This window comes from Scyliorhinus canicula, chromosome 2, assembly GCF_902713615.1.
Source record: "Scyliorhinus canicula chromosome 2, sScyCan1.1, whole genome shotgun sequence".
Taxonomy (NCBI): Eukaryota; Metazoa; Chordata; class Chondrichthyes; order Carcharhiniformes; family Scyliorhinidae; genus Scyliorhinus; species Scyliorhinus canicula.
Genome location: NC_052147.1, coordinates 204,444,586 through 204,466,786, shown reverse-complemented (window position 1 = coordinate 204,466,786; position 22,201 = coordinate 204,444,586). Strand labels below are relative to the sequence as shown.

Below are 22,201 nucleotides of genomic sequence, written 5' to 3'. Positions count from 1 at the left end.
GCCAGAGAGCCCAATTATGCATCACGAGTCAAAAATTAATGAGAAGATAACTTGTGGAGATGCGATACAATACCCAATGGAATACAAAATATGAAATTAGAGCACTATTTGGTTTTTTAAAAATCATTAAGCTATAACTGCAAATCAAGGGGCTGGGTGCAAACAGATGACTGGTATGGAGCACTTCACATGAAGAGTGATTTATGCCTGGAACAATTTTCAGGGGAAATCCATAGAGACAGAATAAACTCTAATCTTTCAAGAAAGCATTAGTGACTGTGCTGAGTTTATCATTTTCTGAAATGAAGGGTGAATTAATCGTACTGAAGAATGTCGCTCATCTGTATTCACCTTGTTGATCTTTTGTGAGGATACCGAAAATCTGGTAGCTGAAAACAAATAATTTATTTTGTACTGTTAAGATGTTCCGTTTTTAAAAATAATGGACCAGAAGACCGATATAATTTCTAACTTATAAACCATTGCTATCCTAGCGGACCAAGAGCACAATTTCCAGGACAAGTACCTGTTTTATCGTTTCCTCGATGATGAACAGGAGGAAGTCCTTGCACCAACAGATGAGGAGAAAAAAGAGTATGAGGAGGAGCTACAGGAAACCATGCTTTTTCTTTCTCAGATTGGGCCAGATGCCCATATGAGAATGATTTTACGAAAACAGTGAGTAAAATCAAATAAATTATACCAACACATAATAGGTAGGCTGGAATTTAAAATGGGAATCGACTGTATAATATATGTTTGGCTGCAATCTCTATCATTTTGTTTAGAGCTGGTAATCAGTCAAAAGCTGCTCGATTGTCTCACTTGGAGTTTAGGAATTAATCAGAAAAATCTTGCATTTGTTATAGTAATACTCAAGTGCAGATCAAATGTGTTTACTTTGGAAGCTTTGCAGGATCCACTGTTTTACAACTTTGTCCATGTTGGACCCTCGCAGAGGGATGGACGACACTTCGTTTTACCAGGTTCACAGCTCCTCAATTTGCATCCATTTTGTCTTTTAAGCTTTCCATCTTTGCAGTTGCATAACTTCAAATAGTATCTTCATAATTTGGAAAACAGGATACTGTATTTTGTAAGTAGTACTAAACCTGATTGTAAAATACATATTGGAGTGCAATTCTCCCAATTGAAGACTTAAGGGCTCCTGCCAGCGGGAAAATTGGTGTGATTCCCGCTGACGCCAGGAGAGACCCAGCAAGCAATTCAGTGGGACATCAGCGTTCTTGCTGAGAGGGGCAGGACCTATAGGCTGACAAGTCTCACTCCTGAGAGACCCAAAAGGGCATCACGATGTCAGAATACTATGGCGGTGGCTAAGCATTTAAAGTTGCCTGAGATACAGTTTGACTCATTGGAAATGGCAAAAATTCAGTTACAAGTTAAACAAATGGAACATGAGAGAATTAAAGCAGCTTGAATACAAAAGAGAGAGAGGGGAAAAAGAAAAGGAGAGAGAAGAAAGGAGAAAAGAAATAATAGCCCTAGCAGTACAAAAAGAAAGAAAGAGAGGGAGATTCAGATCACGGAAAAAGATAAAGAGAGAGCGTTTGAACTTCAGAAAATGGCCATGAAACATGACAGTCAGTTAAAATTGGCAGATGTAAAGGGAAATGTAGAGTTGGATGATAGTGATGAGGATAGTGAGAAAGATTGTCATAGTCACAGTCACAGTCGAAGGCTTGGTGGGAATCTATTTAAATATGTCCAAGCATTACCAAGGTTCGATGAGAAGGAGGTAGAAGTCTTTTTCATTTCATTTGAGAAGGTAGCTAAACAAATGAAATGGCCACAGGACATGTGGGTATTACTGATTCAAACAAAGCTGGTAGGTAGGGCTAGTGAAGTGTTTGCATCACCACCGGAGGAGGTATCTGGGACGTATGAGGAGGTAAAAAAAATCCATCTTGGGTGCATATGAACTAGTGCCTGAAGCCTACAGGCAAAGGTTTAGAAATTTAAGGAAATAATTTGGTCAAACATACGTGGAGTTTGAAAGGCTCAAACAGAGTAATTTTGATAGGTGGATGAGGGCTTTGAAAATACACCAAACGTATGAAGCTCTCTGAGAAATTATGCTTTTGGAGGAGTTTAAAAATTCAATTCCTGATGTAGTGAGAACTCTTGTGGAAGAGCAGAGAGTTAAAACTGTGAGGTCAGCAGAAATGGCAGATGATTATGAATTAGTTCATAAATCAAAGCTTGGTTTCCAACATCAGTTTCAGCCTGTGAGGGATAGAAACTGAGGACATGAGAAATACTCACGTGGTAAAAGTAAAGGTGATCTGATGGGAGATAATAAGGAGTGTGTACCTCAGATTAAAAAAAGAAATCCAGGAGGGTGGAAGAGACATGAAAAGTTTCAAATGTTTTAACTGTAATAAACTAGGCCATGTAAAGTCACAGTATTGGTGGTTGAAGAAAAGCATTGGGAAGGCTGATGTGGTAAAACAGGATAAGTCAGTGGGGTTTGTGAAAGTGGTGAAGGAAAGCCAAAGCGAAGTGAAGGAGGTGCAAAAGATTGTACAGCCTGATCAAGAGGTGATTTTCACAGTAACTTCATTGAAGCCTACTTGTGACAATAAGCGATTATTATTATTTATAAGAAGGTGCCAGATGTCTTTAAAGAATTTACTTCTGTGGGTAAAGTTTACTCGTGTATCAGGAGGAGCAGGTAAAGAAATCACAATTTTAAGTATACGGGAGCTAGTCAATCTTTAATCGGAAGAGATGAGAAGTTATGTAGTTTGGGAAGAATGCTGCCAGAAAAGGTGGTAATATGTGGAATTCAGGGTGAGAGGAGTAGTGTTCCATTATATAAGGTAAGGTTGGAAAGTCCAGTGAAGAGTGGTGAAGTGGTCGTAGGAGTAATAGAGAAACTATCTTGTCCAGGAAGTTTATCTTGGGTAATGATATAGCTGGATCGCAGGTGAGAGTAATGCCTACTGTGGTTAATAAGCCAGTGGAAAATCAAGACAACTGAAGTGTTGAAGGACGAATATCCTAGGATTATTCAAGATTGTGTAGTAACAAGGTTGCAAAGTCACAGGGTAAGACACGAGGAGCAATCAAAGAGTGAAGATAACGTTGAAGTGCAATTATCAGAAACGATTTTTGGTCAGATGGTTCAAAAAGAACAAGAACAGGTGGAGGATGAGGCTGATATTTTTAGTTCAGGAAAATTGGTGGAGTTACATCAGAAAGATGTAGAAATAAAACTGATGTATCAGAAGGCATACACGGAAGAGGAATCTGAGTGTATACTGGAGTGTTACTACCGTAAAAGTAATGTCTTCATGAGAAAATGGAGACCTTTACATATGCAGGCAGATGAAAAGTGGGCCGAAGTTCAGCAAGTAGTATTGCCGGTAGGGAATAGAAAGGAGGTGTTGCGAGTTGCACATGAGGTTCCAGTGAGAGGCCATTTGGGAATAAGGAAAACTCAAGCTAAAATCCAAAAACATTTTTATTGGCCTGGGCTACATAAAGATGTAGTTAAATTTTGTCAATTATGTCGCACATGTCAAGTGATGGGGAAACCTCAAGCAGTGATAAAACCAGCGCCCTTAATACCCATTCCAGCATTTGAGGAACCTTTTACACGGGTCCTAATTGATTGCGTAGGACCGCATCCGAAAACTAAAAGTGGTAATCAATATCTTTTGACTATAATGGATGTGTCTACTAAGTTTCAAGAGGCCATTCCAGTACATAATATTACAGCTAAAAAGATTGTGGAGGAGTTACTTAAATTCTTTACTAGATATGGACTACCCACAGAAATACAATCGGATCAAGGATCAAACTTTACCTCCAGGTTATTCAAAGAAGTTATGGATAGCTTCCGAATAAAACAATTTAAATCAACTGCGTAGCATCCAGGATCGCAGGGAGCGTTAGAAAGGTGGCATCGGGCATTAAAGACAATGTTGAGGGCTTATTGTCACGATTATCCAGAGGATTGGGATAAAGGAATTCCATTCATACTGTTTGCAATTAGGGATGCATCTAAATGAGTCAACCAAATTCAGTCCTTTTGAACTAATTTTTGGTCATGAGGTAAGAGGACCACTTAAATTAATCAAGGAAAAATTGGTGAGTGAGAAATCGCAAATTGCATTATTGGATTACGTGTCAAATTTTAGGGAACGATTAAATAGAGAAGGTGAAATGGCTAGACAACATTCAAAGGTTGCACAAAATGTGATGAAACAGGTAGCGGACAAGAAATCCAAAGTTCGTAGTTTTGCCTGTGGAGATATAGTGTTGTTACCAATGGTAGGTGAACCTTTAAAAGCTAGGTTTTATGGACCTTATCAGATTGAAAGAAAATTAAGTGAGGTGAATTATGTGGTAAAAATGCTGGATAGAAGAAAACTCACCGAGTGTGTCATGTGAATATGCTTGAAAGGTACATTGAAAGGGCAGGAGAGAAAAAGGAGGTTTTAATAATTCCAACAAAAAGTGGCGAACAAAATCCAAATGACTGTGAAATTTATGTACCTCAAATTAAATTGGAAAATGAGGATGTTCTTAAAAATTGGGATAAAATGTTGAGTTACTTTCCAGAGGAAAAACAAACTGACCTGAAAGAGTTATTGATGTCACATGGGCAAGTTTGTGGAGATAAATTGGGAAGTACTAAAATGGCTATACATGATGTAGATGTGGGAAAGGCTATTCCAATCAAACAACATCTATATAGACTTAACCCATTAAAATTGGCACAGGTAAACCAAGAGATTGAGAGTATGCTTAAAAATGGCATAAATGAAGTGAGTTGCAGCCAATGGAGCTCACCCATAGTGATGGTACCTAAACCAGATGGTACCCAATGGTTGTGTGTGGACTATAGAAAGGTTAATGCAGTTACAAGTACGTACTCTTATCCTATCCCACGTTTGGAGGATTGCATTGAGAAAGTGGGACAATCAGCTTTTATTTCCAAATTGGATTTACTTAAAGGTTACTGGCAAGTACCTTTATCCGAAAGGGCGAAGGAAATTTCAGCTTTTGTGACTCCAGATGGTATATACCAATTCAAAGTTATGCCATTTGGCATGAAAAACGTCCCAGCCACATTTCAACGGTTAACTAACAAAGTTGTTTCAGGATTACCCAATTGTGCGGTATACATCGACGATCTGGTAATTTTGAGCCAGACGTGGACAGAATATTTGAATCATCTGATGGAGTTATTCGATCAACTTCAGGAGGCGGGTTTGGTGATAAACCTAGCCAAAAGTGAATTTGGAAAAGCCCAAGTCACTTTCCTTGGCCATACAATCGGACAGGGTTGAATGGTCACATGGGATGTGAAACCGACAGTTATTGAGGAGTTTCCAATACCCCCAAGTCGAAGGGAAATAATGCGATTTCTTGGCATGAGTGGATTTGATCGAACGTTTGTGCAAACGTTTTGTAGCATGATTGCTCCACTGATGGACTTGCTGAAGAAACGTTGAAAATTTCAGTGGACAGCGGACGTTCGACAGGCATTTGATGGCCTGAAAGCTGTGATAACCAATTCTCCTGTGTTGGAGAATTACGAGGGACTCTGCGATCAGATTGAACTAAAGTATCTGACCTTAAAGAAAAATGCCGAGGCGTAGAAAATGGATGGATTGTGCAGAGACCTTCTTGTTCAAAGAGACTGTCAATCGAGAAGGATTTCAGTAGGAGGAAGAAGAACAAAAATGGACTATATTATTGTACCTGTTTGCATGTGTTGTTTGTTTGAAACAAAAAAGTATATTTATTGTGTGCATTTCTTAAAGGATAGTGAAATGGTGAAAAATGAAACAATCTTGAAGTCGATGGTTTATTTTTTTTCTTGGGGGGAGTTGTCATGTAAGAGTAACTTTAAGAAATGGTTGTTTATAAATGGGTGTTTACTCCTGCAGTTATGTCAGAGAGTGGGTGGAGCTGGGCTGTCTGTCAGCTTTTTACTTTCGCTTTAGCTGTTTGCTGCAGAGTGTGTTTTAGTTTTGTTTTCAGTGTTGGAGCTGAAGCCAGACAGAGCAGGTGTACTGTTGATCTCTCTGCCATGAAAAAACTATCTCTTGATCATTTGGTGAATTCAGAATTATAAATGTTTTCATTAGTGAATGTAAACCTGATGTGCTTCTGTTAAAAGGTGTTTCTTCTGTCTTCTGGATGTTGTTTGGGAATTTATTAAGGATTACTTAGTGTTGTATTCTTTGGGAGTTGTATTTGAATTGATGGTTACTAAGATGTTCACTATGTTTCAGGAAGGTTAACTTGGGTTCATAGAATAAACATTGTTTTGGTTTAAAAATTACTTTTCCATTTCTGCTGTACCACCCCTGGGCCGTGTGCTCCTTATACCACAATCTCTTAAAAGTTGTGGGTCAGGTGAACTCCATGATACACTTTTTGGGGTTCTCTAAACCCTGGCCCATAACACTAGGCAAGCAAACAGGCTAGAAAAAATTAAAGTGCAATGAAGTTGACTGAAAAAAAATACTTACGTTTTCCTCCATTTTACCAAGAACACCTTCATCTCTTAGGTCTTTGAACTTGGCACGCTGACAGATTGTTTAATGGGTTTAGAGGTACAGAACTGCATTGTAAGATACCATAGGACCATAAGAAATAGGAACAGGAGTAGGCTGTTGGGCTCCTCAAGCCTGCTCCCCCATTCAATAGGACCATGGCTTATCCAACATTTCTCATGGTCACTTTCCTGCCCTTTCCCTGTACCCCTTGATTCCGTTACAGATCAAGAATCTATCTCAGCCTATAAACAAGGACTCTGTCCCACAGCTCACAGTGGCAAGGAGTTCCAAAGACACTCAACCATCTCTGAGAAGACATTCCTCATCACCTCAGTCTTAAATTGGTACTCCTTTATTCTTGGACTATTCTTTCTGGTCCTAGACTCTCCCATAAGGGGAAACATCCTCTCAGCATTCACCTGGTCATCCCCTTAAGAATCCTAAATGTTTCAATGAGATCATCTCTCATTCTTCTAAATTCCAATGAGTCTCAACCTGTTTGACCTTTGCTCATAAGACAATCCCTTCACACCGGGGATCATTCCAGTGAACCATCTCTGAACCTTTGCCAATGAAATAATATGTTCCTTACATAAGAGGAACAAAGCTGCTCTCATTACTCCAGATGTGGTCTCACCAGTACCTTATTCAGTTGCAGCAAGAGGCGTACCACTAGCCACTGATCGGCAACCAGAAAAACACCCATTTATCCCCACTCTTTGCTTTGTGTTAATTAACTAATCCTCTATCCATGCTAATATATTACACGTAAGGCCGTGCACCTTTATCTTATGCAGCAGCCTTTTATGCAGCATCTTGTCGAATGCCTTCTGGAAATCCAGATACACCACTTTCACCAGTTCCCTGTTCTCCACCAGGCTTGTAATGTCCTCAAAGAATTCCAGTCAATTAGCTAAACATGACCTGCCTTTAACCCGCTATGCGCCTGCCCAATGGGACAGTTCCTATCCAGATGTCTCGTTATTTCTTCTTTGACAGATTCAAGCATTTTCCCAACTACAGAAGTCAAGCTAACCAGCCTATAATTACCCGCCTTTTGTCTACCTCCTTTCTAAAATAGTTGTGTCACATTTGCTGTTTTCTAATCTGCCGGAACTGTCCCAATGTCTAGCGGATTTTGCTAAATTACCACAAGCACATTTGCTATTTCCCCCACCATCTCTTTTAGTACCATGGGATGCATTCCATCCAGGCCAGGAGACCTGTCTACCTTTAGCCCCATTAGCTTGCCCAACACTTCCTCCTCAGTGATAATGATCATTTCTAGGTCATCACCTGCCATAGCCTCCTTGCTATCAATTATTGTCATGTTATTTGTGTCTTTCACTGTGAAGACCAACACAAAGTACCTGTTCAGTGCCTCACCCATTTCCTCATTTCCCATCATTAAATCCTCCTCCTCGTCCTCTAAAGGACCAATTTTAACCTCTTTTCCGTTTTATATATTTGTAGAAACGTTTGCTATATTTTTTCTATTCTGAACTAGTTTTGTCTCATAATCTATCTTTCTTTTCTTTGTAGCTTCTTTCATGTCAAGATTTCTCAATCCTCTAGTTTCCCACTAGTCTTTGCCACTTTCATATGCATTTTCTTTCAGTTTGATACCCTCCTTTATTTCCTTAGATATCAGTGGCTGGTTATCCATTTCCCGACAGTCCTTCCTTTTCACTGGTATATACTTCTGCTGAGCACTGTGAAAAATCACTTTGAAAGTCTTCCATTGTTCCTCAATTGTCCCACCATAAAGTCTTGCTCCCAGTCTACCTCAGCCAACTCCTCCCTCATTCCATTGTAGTCTCATTTATTTCAGCACAAGACGCTGGTATTGGATTTTCCCTTCTCACCATCCATCTGTATTTTAAATTCAACCATAATGTCATTGCTCCTTCCGAGATGATCCTTGACTAATAATCTTTATTAGTGTCATAAGTCGGCTTGCATTAACACTACAATGAAGTTACTGTGAAAATCCCCTCATTGCCACACTACAGCGCCTGTTCTAGTACATTGAGGGAGAATTCAGAATGTTCAATTCACCTAACAAACACTACTTTTGGAATTGTAGGAGGAAACCGGAGCACCTGAAGGAAACCCAAGCAAACACGGAGAACTTGCAGACTCTGCACAGCAGTGACCCAAGCCAGGAATCGAACCCGGGTCCCTGGCACTGAAGAAATAATGCTAACCACTGTGCTATTAATTATTCCTGTCTCATTACACAGGACCAGATCTAGAATATGTTGCTCTTTATAGGTTCCATTACATGCTGTTAGAACATAGAACATAGAACGATACAGCGCAGTACAGGCCCTTCGGCCCACGATGTTGCACCGACATGCGAAGTCAAAAACTAAAGGCCATCTAACCTATACTATGCCATTATCATCCATATGCTTATCCAATAAACTTTTAAATGCCCTCAATGTTGGCGAGTTCACTACTGTTGCAGGTAGGGCATTCCACGGCCTCACCACTCTTTGTGTAAAAAAATCTACCTCTGACGTCTGTCCTATATCTGTTACCCCTCAATTTAAGGCTATGTCCCCTCGTGCTAGCCACCTCCATCCGCGGGAGAAGGCTCTCACTGTCCACCCTATCTAACCCTCTGATCATTTTGTATGCCTCTATTAAGTCACCTCTTAACCTTCTTCTCTCTAACGAAAACAACCTCAAGTCCATCAGCCTTTCCTCATAAGATTTTCCCTCCATACCAGGCAACATCCTGGTAAATCTCCTCTGCACCCGTTCCAAAGCTTCCACGTCCTTCCTATAATGAGGCGACCAGAACTGTACGCAATACTCCAAAAGCGGCCGTACCAGAGTTTTGTACAGCTGCAACATGACCTCATGGCTCCGGAACTCAATCCCTCTACCAATAAAGGCCAACACACCATAGGCCTTCTTCACAACCCTATCGACCTGGGTGGCAACTTTCAGGGATCTATGTACATGGACACCGAGATCCCTCTGCTCATCCACACTGCTAAGTATTTTACCATTAGCCAAATATTCCGCATTCCTGTTATTCTTTCCAAAGTGAATCACCTCACACTTCTCAACATTAAACTCCATTTGCCACCTCTCAGCCCAGCTCTGCAGCTTATCTATGTCCCTCTGTAACCTGCAACATCCTTCCACACTGTCTACAACTCCACCGACTTTAGTGTCGTCTGCAAATCTACTCACCCAACCTTCTGTGCCCTCCTCTAGGTCATTTATAAAAATGACAAACAGCAACGGCCCCAGAACAGATCCTTGTGGTACGCCACTCGTAACTGAACTCCATTCTGAACATTTGCCATCAACCACCACCCTCTGTCTTCTTTCAATTAGCCAATTTCTGATCCACATCTCTAAATCATCCTCAACCCCCAGCCTCCGTATTTTCTGCAATAGACGACCGTGGGGAACCTTATCAAACGCTTTACTGAAATCTATATACACCACATCAACTGCTCTACCCTCGTCTACCTGTTCAGTCACCTTCTCAAAGAACTCGATAAGGTTTGTGAGGCATGACCTACCCTTCACAAAACCATGCTGACTATCCCTAATCATCTTATTCCTCTCTAGATGATTATAAATCGTATCTCTTATAATCCTCTCCAAGACTTTACCCACAACAGACGTGAGGCTCACCGGCCTATAGTTACCGGGGTTATCTCTACTCCCCTTCTTGAACAAAGGGACCACATTTGCTATCCTCCAGTCCTCTGGAACTATTCCTGTAGCCAATGATGACATAAAAATCAAAGCCAAAGGCTCAGCAATCTCTTCCCTGGCTTCCCAGAGAACCCTAGGATAAATCCCATCAGGCCCCGGGGACTTATCTATTTTCACCTTGTCCAGAATTGCAAACACTTCTTCCCTACGCACCTCAATGCCATCTATTCTAATAGCCTGGGTCTCAGCATTCTCCTCCACAACATTATCTTTTTCCTGAGTGAATACTGACGAAAAGTATTCATTTAGTATCTCGCTTATCTCCTCAGCCTCCACACACAACTTCCCACCACTGTCCTTGACTGGCCCTACTCTTACACTAGTCATTCTTTTATTCCTGACATACCTATAGAAAGCTTTTGGGTTTTCCTTGATCCTACCTGCCAAAGACTTCTCATGTCCCCTCCTTGCTCGTCTTAGCTCTCTCTTTAGATCCTTCCTCGCTTCCTTGTAACTATCAAGCGCCCCAACTGAAACTTCACGCCCCATCTTCACATAGGCCTCCTTCTTCCTCTTAACAAGAGATTCCACTTCTTTGGTAAACCACGGTTCCCTCGCTCGACCCCTTCCTCCCTGCCTGACTGGTACGTACTTATCAAGAACACGCAATAGCTGTTCCTTGAACAAGCTCCACATATCCAGTGTGCCCAACCCTTGCAGCCTACTTCTCCAACCTACACATCCTAAGTCATGTCTAATGGCATCATAATTGCCCTTCCCCCAGCTATAACTCTTGCCCTGCGGGGTATACTTATCCCTTTCCATCACTAACGTAAAGGTCACCTTTAGTTCTAGGAAACTATCGCGGATACATTCTATGAACTCCTCCTCGACTAACCTTGACCGACCTGGTTTGAGCAATCGACATGTAGATTAAAACCCCCATGATAATTACTGTACTATTTTTACGTGCATCAGTTATTACTTTGTTTATTGCCCGCCCCACCGCAATATTATTATTTGGCCAATAGACTACGCCGATCAGTGGCCTTTTCTCCTTACTATTTCTAATTTCCACCCAACTGCATTCAACCTTGTTCTCCATAGAACTATATCATCTTTTACTCCCACCCTGATGGCATGCTTAACTATCAAAGCTACACCACCTCCCTTACCTTCCTGTCTATCCTTCCTAATAGTCTGATACTCCTGGATATTTAACTTCCAGTCGTGACCACCCTGCAACCATGTCTCTGTAATGGCCACTAAATCATACTCATTCACAATTATTTGTGCCATCAACTCATTTACCTTGTTTCGAATGCTACGAAGATTTGGGTAAAGTGCCCTTATGCAGTTCTCACAGCTTCTTTTTGAATCCTGTATTAATAACATCTCCTGAGTTGTTCTTCTTCCAGCCCCTTGCTAGTTTAGCCACCTATTTACATTTTCCACTGGAACACTGGTCCCAGATCGGTTTATGTAAAGACCGTCCCAACGGTACAGGTCCGTCCTGTTGCAATACTAATGCCAATGCCCCATGCACCACTCCTTTAACCACATGTTTACTTCCCAAATTTTCTCATCCCTATGCCAATTTGTATGGGGCTCAGGTAGTAATCCAGAGATTATAACCCTTGAGGACCTGTTTTTTAATTTAGTTCCTAGTGCCTGATGATCCCCCTACAGGTCCCCTTTCCTAGTCTTGCCTATGTTGTTTGTACCAACGTGGACCACAATAACTAAATCCTCCCCCTCCCACTCCAATATCCTTTCCAGCTGTTCAGAGATGTCCCTCACCCTGGCACCGGGCAGGTAACGTACCATGCGGGACACTCAGTCCTGCTTGCAATGGATGCTATCAATCCCCCTATTTATAGAATCCCCTACAAATACCATTTGTCTTCTGCACCCCCAGTTTGGATGGCCTCCTAAGTGGCCGGCTAGCTCATCCTCCTTACAGCCCTTTTTTCATCCACACAGGGAGCAAGTACCTCAAATCTGAGCTGAAGCTCCTCCGTTCCTGAATTCAGGATCCCTCTACCTGCCTAACTTGCAGTCACGCCCTGCTATCCCTGACCACTGACTGAATTTGAGGTATTTAATCTACATGTTGTGACTCCCTCCTGAAACACAGTATCCAGGTAGCTTTCCCCCTCCTGGATGTGCCGTAATGTCTGAAGCTCAGACTCCAACTCTGAGCCAGAAATTCCTCAAGCAACAAACACTTGCTGCAGATGTGGTCACTGCAGCTCACAGTGGGATCTGCCAGCTCCCACCTCTTCCAGCTACAACACATCGCCTGCCCATCCATCTCTACATGCTTAATCAATTGATTAATTAATTCGTTTTTGCAGTGTGTTTTTCAAATTTAGCACAGATTCCCTATCAGCCAAGCAGGTGACAGTTTCCTATGATGGCCACTTTTTCCATTTTTGTCAGCTTCAGTGGAATCCCGAGGTAAGTTCCTTTATACTCACCGAGTTCGATACTCCACCCACCAAGACTGCTCCCTGGAGACTGGGGCGTGAATCCCCGAGCTAAGTTACTTCATACTCACCGAGTTCGATACTCCACCCACCGAGACTGCTCCCTGGAGACTGGGGCGTGAATCCCCGAGCTAAGTTACTTTATACTCACCGAGTTCGATACTCCACCCACCGAGACTGCTCCCTGGAGACTGGGCCGTGACCGTGAATCCCCGAGCTAAGTTACTTTATACTCTGATGCGACCATCAATTCACGCGAGACAGAGAGTTGAAGTGAATAGTGGCTTTAATCGACTAGAACAGTGCCTGCCTGCGACTGCTCTGCTAGTGAGAGCCGCCTACGGGGCAGCTGCTCTTTATACCTGCCCTCAAGGGAGGAGCCAGGGGCAGAGCCCACAAGGGCACCAACATGATACATTCCGTGTAGTACAGCACAATGGTCCATAGGTGGAGCCCATGTGGGCAACAGCGTGATACAATGTGATACAGTGGTGAATGGTTGGTACAATGCATTCACCACATTCATCCCCTGTTAAGTCCGGAGGGGGTGAAGGATTCACAGGTTCAGTCTGTCTGCTGCCCTGATCGTGTGCTGCGATCGCCGGAGCTCTGATATCGCAGCGGGCCTGGGTGTCGAAGTCGTCGGTGTGGGCATGGGTGGTGAACTCTTCCGTGCGGGCACAGGTGTGGACTCCAGGAGCGTATCTTCAGAAGCTTCATTCCTGTGGGTTGGCAAAGGGGGGGAGGGAGTATAGGAAGGGGTGTGGAGGCCATGTAGGGGCGGGGGTGCTGATCGGTGTAGGTTGGGGTGGTGGTAGGGGAGCCTGCGGGTGCCAGGTCCTGGAGGGAAACCGTATCCTGTCGGCCTTTGGGATGTTCTATGTATGCATACTGGGGGTTGGTGTGAAGGTGCTGGACCCTCTTGACCAGGGGGTCGGACTTATTGTTCCTGATGTGTTTGCGGAGTAGGACGGGCCCCCGGTGTCTTCAGCCAGGACGGAAGCGAGACCCCGGAGGTGGCTTTCCTATGGAAAACAAACAGGCAGTCATGAGGGATCTCGTTCGTGGCTGTGCAAAGGAGGGACCTAATGGAGTGGATCACGTCGGGGAGGACCTCCTGCCAGTGGGAAACTGGGAGATTCCTAGACCGTAGGGCCAGGAGGACGGCGACACATACCATCGCGTTCTCCCTCTCCACCTGACCGTTTCCCCAGGGGGTTGTAATTGGTAGTCCTGCTCGAGGCGATGCCCTTACCGAGCAGGTACTGACGCAGTTCGTCACTCATAAACAAGGAGCCCCGGTCACTGTGGACGTAAGTGGGGAAACTGAACAAGGTAAAAATACTAAATAGGGCCTTGATGACGGTGGCCGCGCTCATGTCGGGGCAGGGGATTGCAAAGGGGAAGCGGGAGAACTCGTCAACGACGTTGAAGAAATACATGTTGCTGTTGGTAGAGGGGAGGGGCCCTTTGACGTCGATACTGAGGCGCTCAAAGGGCCTGGATGCCTTCACCAGGTGGGCCTTATCCGGTCGATAGAATTGCGGTTTACACTCCGTGCAGATTTGGCAGTCCCTGGTCATGGCTCTGACCTCCTCGGTGGAGTAGGGCAGGTTGCAGGCCATGATGTAGCGGAGAAGCCGGGTGACCCCTGGGTGGCAGAGGTCATTGTAGATGGCCCGGAGTTGGTCATCTGGCGCACGTTTCGCGGGACAGGGCATCTGGGGGCTCGTTGAGCTTCCAGGACACTATATTGTAATTCTAGGTGGAGAGTTCGATCCTCCACCTCAAGATCTTATCGTTCTTGATCTTGCCCCGCTGTGTATTATCGAACATGAAGGCTACCGACAGTTGGTCAGTGATGAGGGTGAACCTCCTACCAGCGAGGTAGTGCCTCCAATGCCGCACAACTTTCACAATGGCTTGGGTTTCTTTTTCGACTGAGGAGTGTCGAATTTCTGATGCATTGAGGGTACGGGAGAAAAATGCTACTGGCCTGCCTGCCTGATTGAGGGTAGCAGCGATGGCGACCTCTGACGCGTCGCTCTCCACCTGGAAGGGGACGGACTCGTCCACCGCACGCATTGCGGCTTTGGCAATACCTGCCTTGATGCGGCTGAAGGCCTGGCAGGCCTCAGCTGCCAGTGGGAAGATGGTAGCTTTGATCAGTGGCGGGCTTCGTCCGAGTAGTTGGGGACCCACTGGGCGTAATAGGAAAAGAACCCGAGGCACCTCTTCAGGGCCTTGGGGCAGTGGGGAAGAGCGAGTTGGAGGAGGGGGCGCATACGGTCCGGGTCGCGCCCGAGACTCCTTTTTCCACGACGTAGCCGAGGATGGCTAGTCTGGTTGTGCGGAAAACTCATTTCTCCTTGCTATAAGTGAGGTTGAAGGTTTGGGCAGTTTGGAGATATTTCTGGAGGTTTGCATCGTGGTCCTGCTGGCTGTGGCCGCAGGTGGTGATGTTGTCCAAGTACGGATATGTGGCCCGCAGCCCGCACTGGTCCACCAATTGGTCCATTGTTCTTTGGAAGACCGATACCCCATTTGTGACACCGAAGGGGACCCGGAGGAAGTGGAAAAGGCGGCCGTCTGCCTCAAAGGCCGTGTAGTGGCGGTCCTCCGGGCGGTTTGGGAGCTGGTGGTATATGGACTTCAGATCCACCGTGGAGAAGACTCGGTAGTGTGCGATATGATTAACCATGTCTGCGATCCGGAGGAGGGGGTACGCATTGAGGTGCGTGTACCGGTTCATGGTTTGGCTTTACAACCATCCGGTTCCTTTCCCCAGTCCTGACGACCGCCACCTGAGCTCTCCAGGGGCTATTAGTGGCCTCGATGATCCCTTCCCGCAAGAGTTGCTGGACCTCGGATGCTGTCCCACCTGCTTCTGGTGGCGACTGGCTTACAATTGGCGGTGAGATTTGCGAAGAGCGGGGGAGGGTCGACCTTCAGGGTCGCGAGGCTACATACAGTGAGTGGGGTAGGGGCCCGCCGAACTTCAGGGTTAGGCTCCTGAGGTTGCACGGGAAGTCCAGTCCCAACAGGAGAGGCGCGCAGAGATCGGGGAGTACATATAGTTTAAAATTGGTGTACTCGGCGCCCTGTATCGCGAGGCTTGCGACAGTGTACCCCTGGAACTGCACAGAGTGCGATCCGGAAGCGAGGGAGATTGTTTGGGGGGAAGATTTGGAGCGAGCAGTGCCTTACCCTGTCTGGGTGAATGAAGATCTCCGTGCTCCCGGAGTCAAACGGGCAAGGTGTTTTGTATTCATTGACCCGGACGTCATCATGGAGTTCCGGAGGTGTTTTGGTCGTGACTGGTCGAGGGTGACCGTGCCGAGTTGCGGGTAGCCGGTGTGGTCGGAGGTGATGGGGTGGTCCCAAGATGGCTGCCCCCGTCGGTCCCAAGATGGCTGCCCCCGTCGGTCGCACATGTCAGGTGACGAGGAAGATGGCGTCCAAGATAGCGGCCCCCATGAGTCGCACGTGGCGGGCCGCATGAGAGACGGCGGCCAAGATTGCGGCCCCCGTGAGTCGCACATGTTGTGCGGAATTGAAGATGGCTGCCCCCACTGACAACACGAGGTAGATGACGCGTCCGGAGGGGGCGGAGCCAGCAGGCACGCAGCCACATTGCAGGGTCTGAGAGTCGGGACTGCGATTTGGAGGATTTGGACCTGGCCAGGCAAACTTTGGCGAAGTGTCCCTTTTTGCTGCAGTCGCTGCAGTTCGCGTTCCGAGCCGAGCAGCACTGCCTGGGGTGCTGGTGCTGGCCGTCAAAAAAGCTGGGTAGCCCCCCGGGTTGGGCAGGCAGCTGCGCGGCACAGGCCTGGGGTACTCTCTGGTTGGGGGTCCACGAGGGGGTCACGTGATCAGACAGGAATGCGTTGAGGCTTTGGAACGCTATTTCTAGGGAGGTGGCTAGTTTTACCGTCTCTTCTAGGTCGAGGGCGCCTTTCTCGAGCAGGCGCTGTCTGACATAGTTGGATCTGACTCCAGCCACGTAGGCATCCCGGACGGCGAGTTCCATACGTTGCGAGGCCATGACGGCCTGGTAGTTGAAGCTTCGCGCGAGGACTTTGAGGTTGTGTAGGTACTCCTCCAGCGATTTCCCCGTGGCGTTGGCAGCGAGTGGTGAGGAGATGCCGCGTGTACACTTCGTTCACCGGCCTTGCATATAGGCGCTTCAGCATCGAGGGCGTCCGCGTATGTGGAGGCTTCCTCGAATTGTACAGAGATTCGATGGCTCACCCGAGCATGGAAGAGGCTCAGCTTCTGTTCATAGGTGATGGAGGGCGAGGAGGAGGCGGCGAGGTAGGCCTCGAAACACGGAGCCAGTGTGAAAAAATCCCTTTGGCTTCCACGGCCTGTGTGTCGAGTTCCAGAAAGTCAGGTTTGAGGGCTGATTCCATTGCGGTGTTGTAGTCCAGTGCTTCTCAAAGTGTGGTACGTGTACCGGTGCCGGTACGCGAGCCGTCGTCTGCCGGTACGTGGAGTACTCCCAGAAAAGAAACACTTTCACACTTGCGCAAAGGTGAGTGTGAAGCTGGGGCTGGGGCGTTCCAAGGTTCTGTCCTCTTGCTGAGCGGGGCGGGCGGGCGGGGGGGGGGGGGGGGTTGCGTCCTCGGGCCGGGCTGGGGGGGGTTGCGTCCTCGGGCCGTGCTTGGGGGGGGGGGGTTGCGTCCTCGGGCCGTGCTGGGGGCTGGGGGGGGTTGCGTCCTCGGGCCGTGCTGGGGGCTGGGGGGGGTTGCGTCCTCGGGCCGTTCTGGGGGGGGTTGCGTCCTCTGGCCGTGCTGGGGGAGGGGTTCGTCCTCGGGCCGTGCTGGGGGGGGGGGGGGTTGCGTCCTTGGGCCGTGCTGGGGGAGGGGTTCGTCCTCGGGCCGTGCTGGGGGGGGTTGCGTCCTCGGGCCGTGCTGGGGGGGGGGGGGTAGCATCCTCAGGCCGTGCTGGGGGAGGGGTTCGTCCTCGGGCCGTGCTGGGGGGGGTTGCGTCCTCGGGCCGTGCTGGGGGGGGGGGTTGCGTCCTCGGGCCGTGCTGGGGGAGGGGTTCGTCCTCGGGCCGTGCTGGGGGGGGTTTGCGTCCTCGGGCCGTGCTGGGGGGGGTAGCATCCTCAGGCCGTGCTGGGGGAGGGGTTCGTCCTCGGGCCGTGCTGGGGGGGGGTTGCGTCCTCGGGCCGTGCTGGGGGGGGGGGTTGCGTCCTCTGGCCGTGCTGTGGGAGGGGTTCGTCCTATGGCCGTGCTGTGGGAGGGGTTCGTCCTCGGGCCGTGCTGGGGGGGGGGGGGGTTGCGTCCTCAGGCCGTGCTGGGGGGGTTGCGCCCTCGGGCCGTGCTTGGGGGTGTGGCAATTATATTACATTATATTATATTATTGCAAATATATCCATTATATTTGCAATAATATAATATAATGTAATATAATTGCCCCTGCAATAAGATATATCTCAAAAAAATTTCTGGGGGTTCACATCCCCACCCCCGAACCCCCAGTTATTTCGCTCACCGGTCCCTGGCACGTTGAAAAAAAAAAACTGCCGGTACACCACATGAGATAGTTTGAGAAGCACTGTGTAGTCGATTTAAATTGATGCGACCATCAATTCACACGAAACAGAGAGTAGATGTAAACTGTGGCTTTAATCGACTAGAACAGTGCCTGCCTGCAACTGCTCTGCTACTGAGAGCCACCTACAGGGCTGCTGCTCTTTATACCTCCCCTCAAGGGGGCAGAGCCCACAAGGGCACCAACATGATACGTTCTGTGTAATATTGTACAATGGTCCACAGGTGGAGCCCACATGGGCAACAGCGTGATACAGTGTAATACATTGGTGAATGGTTAGTACAATACGTTCACCACAGTACTGACCGAGTTTAATACTGCACCCACCAAGACTGCTCCCTTGAGACTGGGCTGTGAATCCCCGAGGCAAGTTACTTTATACTCACCGAGTTCGATATTCCACTCACCGAGGCTGCTCCCTGGAGACTAGCCTTCTTATTACTTCAGCCTGAAAGCAATTTATAACCAGTAGCCCTTACAGATTATAAACCATGAGACGTATTTTCAAACTATAATGATAAATGTTGTAAGGACTTACTGACCTTGCCCATGGCTTACCAATCAGCTACGTCCCTTGTAGCCTCAGTTGAAACAGGACCAGACCACTGTCTGAAGATTTAGCCAGGAGAAAAAGCAAAGAACACCTGTTCCCACTCTGCACCAAATTCCCACTCTGCTTCAAATTCTCAAAGTTAAAGCTCCCTCTGTCTGTCTGTGCCTCCCTCTGGAAGTGGCCTCTCCCACTGCACATGTGCAAAGCTCATGAGCACAAAGATGTGCAGCTTAGGTGGATTGGCCCTTATTGTCCAACGGCTAGGTGGGGTTACAGGGATAGGATAGGGGATTGGACCTGGATAAGGAGCTCTTTCAGAGAGTCGGTGCAGATTCAACAGGCTGAATGACCTCCTTCTGCACTGTAGGAATTCTATGATCTCATTAACCTTCCTGATTGCCTGCTGCACCTGTGCGTTAGCTTTGTGTTTTGTGCACAAGTGCCCCCAAGTCCCTTTTGTGTTGCAACTTTAACCAGTTTTTCTCTACTGAAATAATAGTCTGTTCTTTTGTACTGCCTTCCAAAACAATTTCACATTTTCCCACATTTGCCAACTTGCCCACTTACTGAACCTATTACTATCTCTACAAACTGCTTGTATCCCTTTCACAACTTGCCTTTCCACTTATTTTTGTGTCGTCTGCAAATTTGGCGACAGTACATTCGCTTCCTTCCTCCAAGTCATTAATATATATATATATATATTGTAAACAGCTGCACTATCAGCATTGATCCCTGTGGAACCCCACTGATTACAGGTCGCCAACCGAACCCCTTATCACCATTTGCTGTCTCCTGCCCATTAGATAATTCTCTATCCATCTCAATATACTACATCCAACACCACGGGCTATTATTTTGTGACTTAACCTTTTGTGAGGTATCTTGTCGAACACCTTCCGGATGTCCAAATACAAGGCATCTATCGGAGCATCCCAGGAGGCAGATGAATCGGGCATCCTGCCCGTAAATTACATTCAAAACCGCTCTAATCAGTCATTCTCATGTACGTGCCAGGCCTGGGAAGGAACCTCATCGGAGACATCGAGAAGCTTGTCAGGACTGGGAGACTCTCAACGAGCTTCACCACCAGCATAAAACCCATTTTTGGTCCGGCGCCCAATTCACCGGGCACTCGGGATTCCCTCAGGGTCAAGCAGCCCGGGCGAATCCTGGCCATTGATTTGTGTTTAGAAAAAAACAATTCATGCATGCGAATGAATTAAACCAAATTAAGCTTTGAGATTACGATGTGGTGAAAGTTTGTCATGACTCAAATTTATCTTTTATTTTTTTTGAGGCAAAAACAGTCGGAAAGTGTTTCCAACACTTGGTCTAACTGATGTGTTGTTGAATAAATTTACTTTTTTTAACTTGTATTCTTTTTGTCTAATTCACAGGCCAGGCCAGAGGACCGTTGATGATTTAGAAATCATATATGAAGAATTATTGCACATTAATGCCTTGTCTCGGCTTTCTACCACAGTAAGCTTCATTCCTCTGATTCCATATTGTTTTGATCCAGCACCTTACCCCAAGATCCGGGAAGGGTCCAAAAATGTTTTGTATAAGGCAGACAAAGTTTGAGATTCAAGACACTTGACAAGAGCATAAAACCACAGGATTCCATGGGTTTTGAACAAACAAAAATAAATTTACTATACCAGGTCAAAAAGATAAAACAATTTACAATTTACTTTTACTCTAAACATTCAGGATTAATATGAGGTACATGTGAATTAACAGGCAAACTGTGGTCAAACACAACAGACTGCACAAGAAATAACAAATACGACAAAGACAGATCCCACGGATTTCTCAGCAACCGACTCAGACATCAGCAGTAAATACTTGAGTCAACCAATTTTGTTGAAACTCTATTTCCCTCATAAGGGGTTCCAAACCTTTGAAGACCAATCCTCAATTCCCTCAAAGCCACTCCAACTCAGACTGCCTCAATGACTGCACATCTCCCAGGGTTTTAATCTCTCCTCCTGCGATTCTGCACCCTCGGATTTCCGAGTCTGCACTCCTAGTTTCACTGGGCGAGCACTGCTTCTGGATTTCACCAAGCTCCAATCTCCCCAGCTATACCAATCTATAAATAGCTCCCATTGCTTTCTGAGCACTAACTTTTTCATACTGAGCCAGTGACCTCCTGACACCTTCTCAGCTCCTTGACTTCTTTTGAGCCCGAACTACACAAAGCTAACAAACAGCAATGTATTTGCTAACCGCAGAACCTTTTTGATATGGTCTTTTTTCCTGTTGCCCAATGCTCACTCTCCCAGCAAACACGATAAATTGAAACCCTGGAATTTTTATAAGCTCCACCCACCTCCGTGGCGATGTAGCCTTCCAGGGATCACTCAATGCTTTCAATATATTGTAGTTCTAATCCCCAGGACAACTCTCTGGGCTGCATTTCTTTGCAAACAGTGTAAATACCCCACCTCCAATTCTCCAGCAAAGTAAGCCCACTTGTTGTTTTATAATTTTGCCTTTCTAGCTATTATTTCTTAAGTCAACATGGCCCGGACCTTTTAAATGTAATAATCATCGAGCTACTAGAGTTGCGCTAATCCCATTTTCTACAGTTTGCTTCTCAAATCTAAAATTAACTGTAGAACATTACAAGGAGCTAGGTATTTATAACAATATCGACTTTATAATAAGTACTGTGTTTAAATATAAAATAATTTCTTTGGCTCCATAGCTGCTGCCTAGTTGGAGTTGAGCTCCAAATTGCAAGTAGCCATTTAAACTGGCATTGGGTCAGTCCAAGTGGTGATTTAGCATCATCATCCGCAACCAACTGTGTATGTCTAGCTCAGAGAGGCATGTGACACATCATTTCAAAATCTACTCTCTCCTAAAAATACCATTTTACCACATCTTTGTATGTGCTCTTTCTGGGTTTTTTTTTACTTTATCTCTATGCTTTATCTTTCTATGTTCCTAATTTACCCTCATTCTCACTTTATCTTTCCTTCTCATTATTAGTTGTATATTAACTGTGTATAATTGTAGTAGGTGGTGGGCATGATGTAGAGATGCCAGCGTTGGACTGGGATGGGCACAGTAAGAAGTCTTACAACACCACGTTAAAGTCCAACAGGTTTATTTGGAGTGTAGCTCCTTCATCAGGTGACTCACCTGGGGCGAAATTCTCCGACCCCCAGGAGGGTCGGAGAATCGCCTGGGGCCGCCGAAAATCCGGACCCCGCCGTGGCAGAGATTCTCCGCCACCCGGGAAAAGGCGGCGGCAGGAATCTCGCCACTCCAATCGGCGAGGCCCCTGCGGTGATTCTCCAGGCCCGGATGGGCCGAAGTTTGAACCACCTCTGTAACGGCGGGATCAGTGGCGCGAGCGGGCC

At 46.4% G+C, this 22,201-nt stretch overlaps 1 protein-coding gene across 9 annotated transcripts in view; it reads left to right on the top strand.

Annotated features, from left to right (window-relative positions):
• The window catches only part of rapgef4a (Rap guanine nucleotide exchange factor 4a), a 514,684-nt gene that overhangs the window by 322,079 nt on the left and 170,404 nt on the right, over nt 1–22,201 (top strand). For all 9 annotated transcript variants that reach the window (XR_005459764.1, XM_038789400.1, XM_038789401.1 and 6 more), the window contains 2 exons: nt 495–678; nt 20,225–20,309. Coding sequence is in view for 8 of the 9 variants with exons in the window: in XM_038789400.1 (XP_038645328.1) it covers nt 495–678; nt 20,225–20,309 (269 nt within the window). In the remaining variant the exon portion in view is untranslated. The remainder of the gene's footprint in view (nt 1–494; nt 679–20,224; nt 20,310–22,201) is intronic.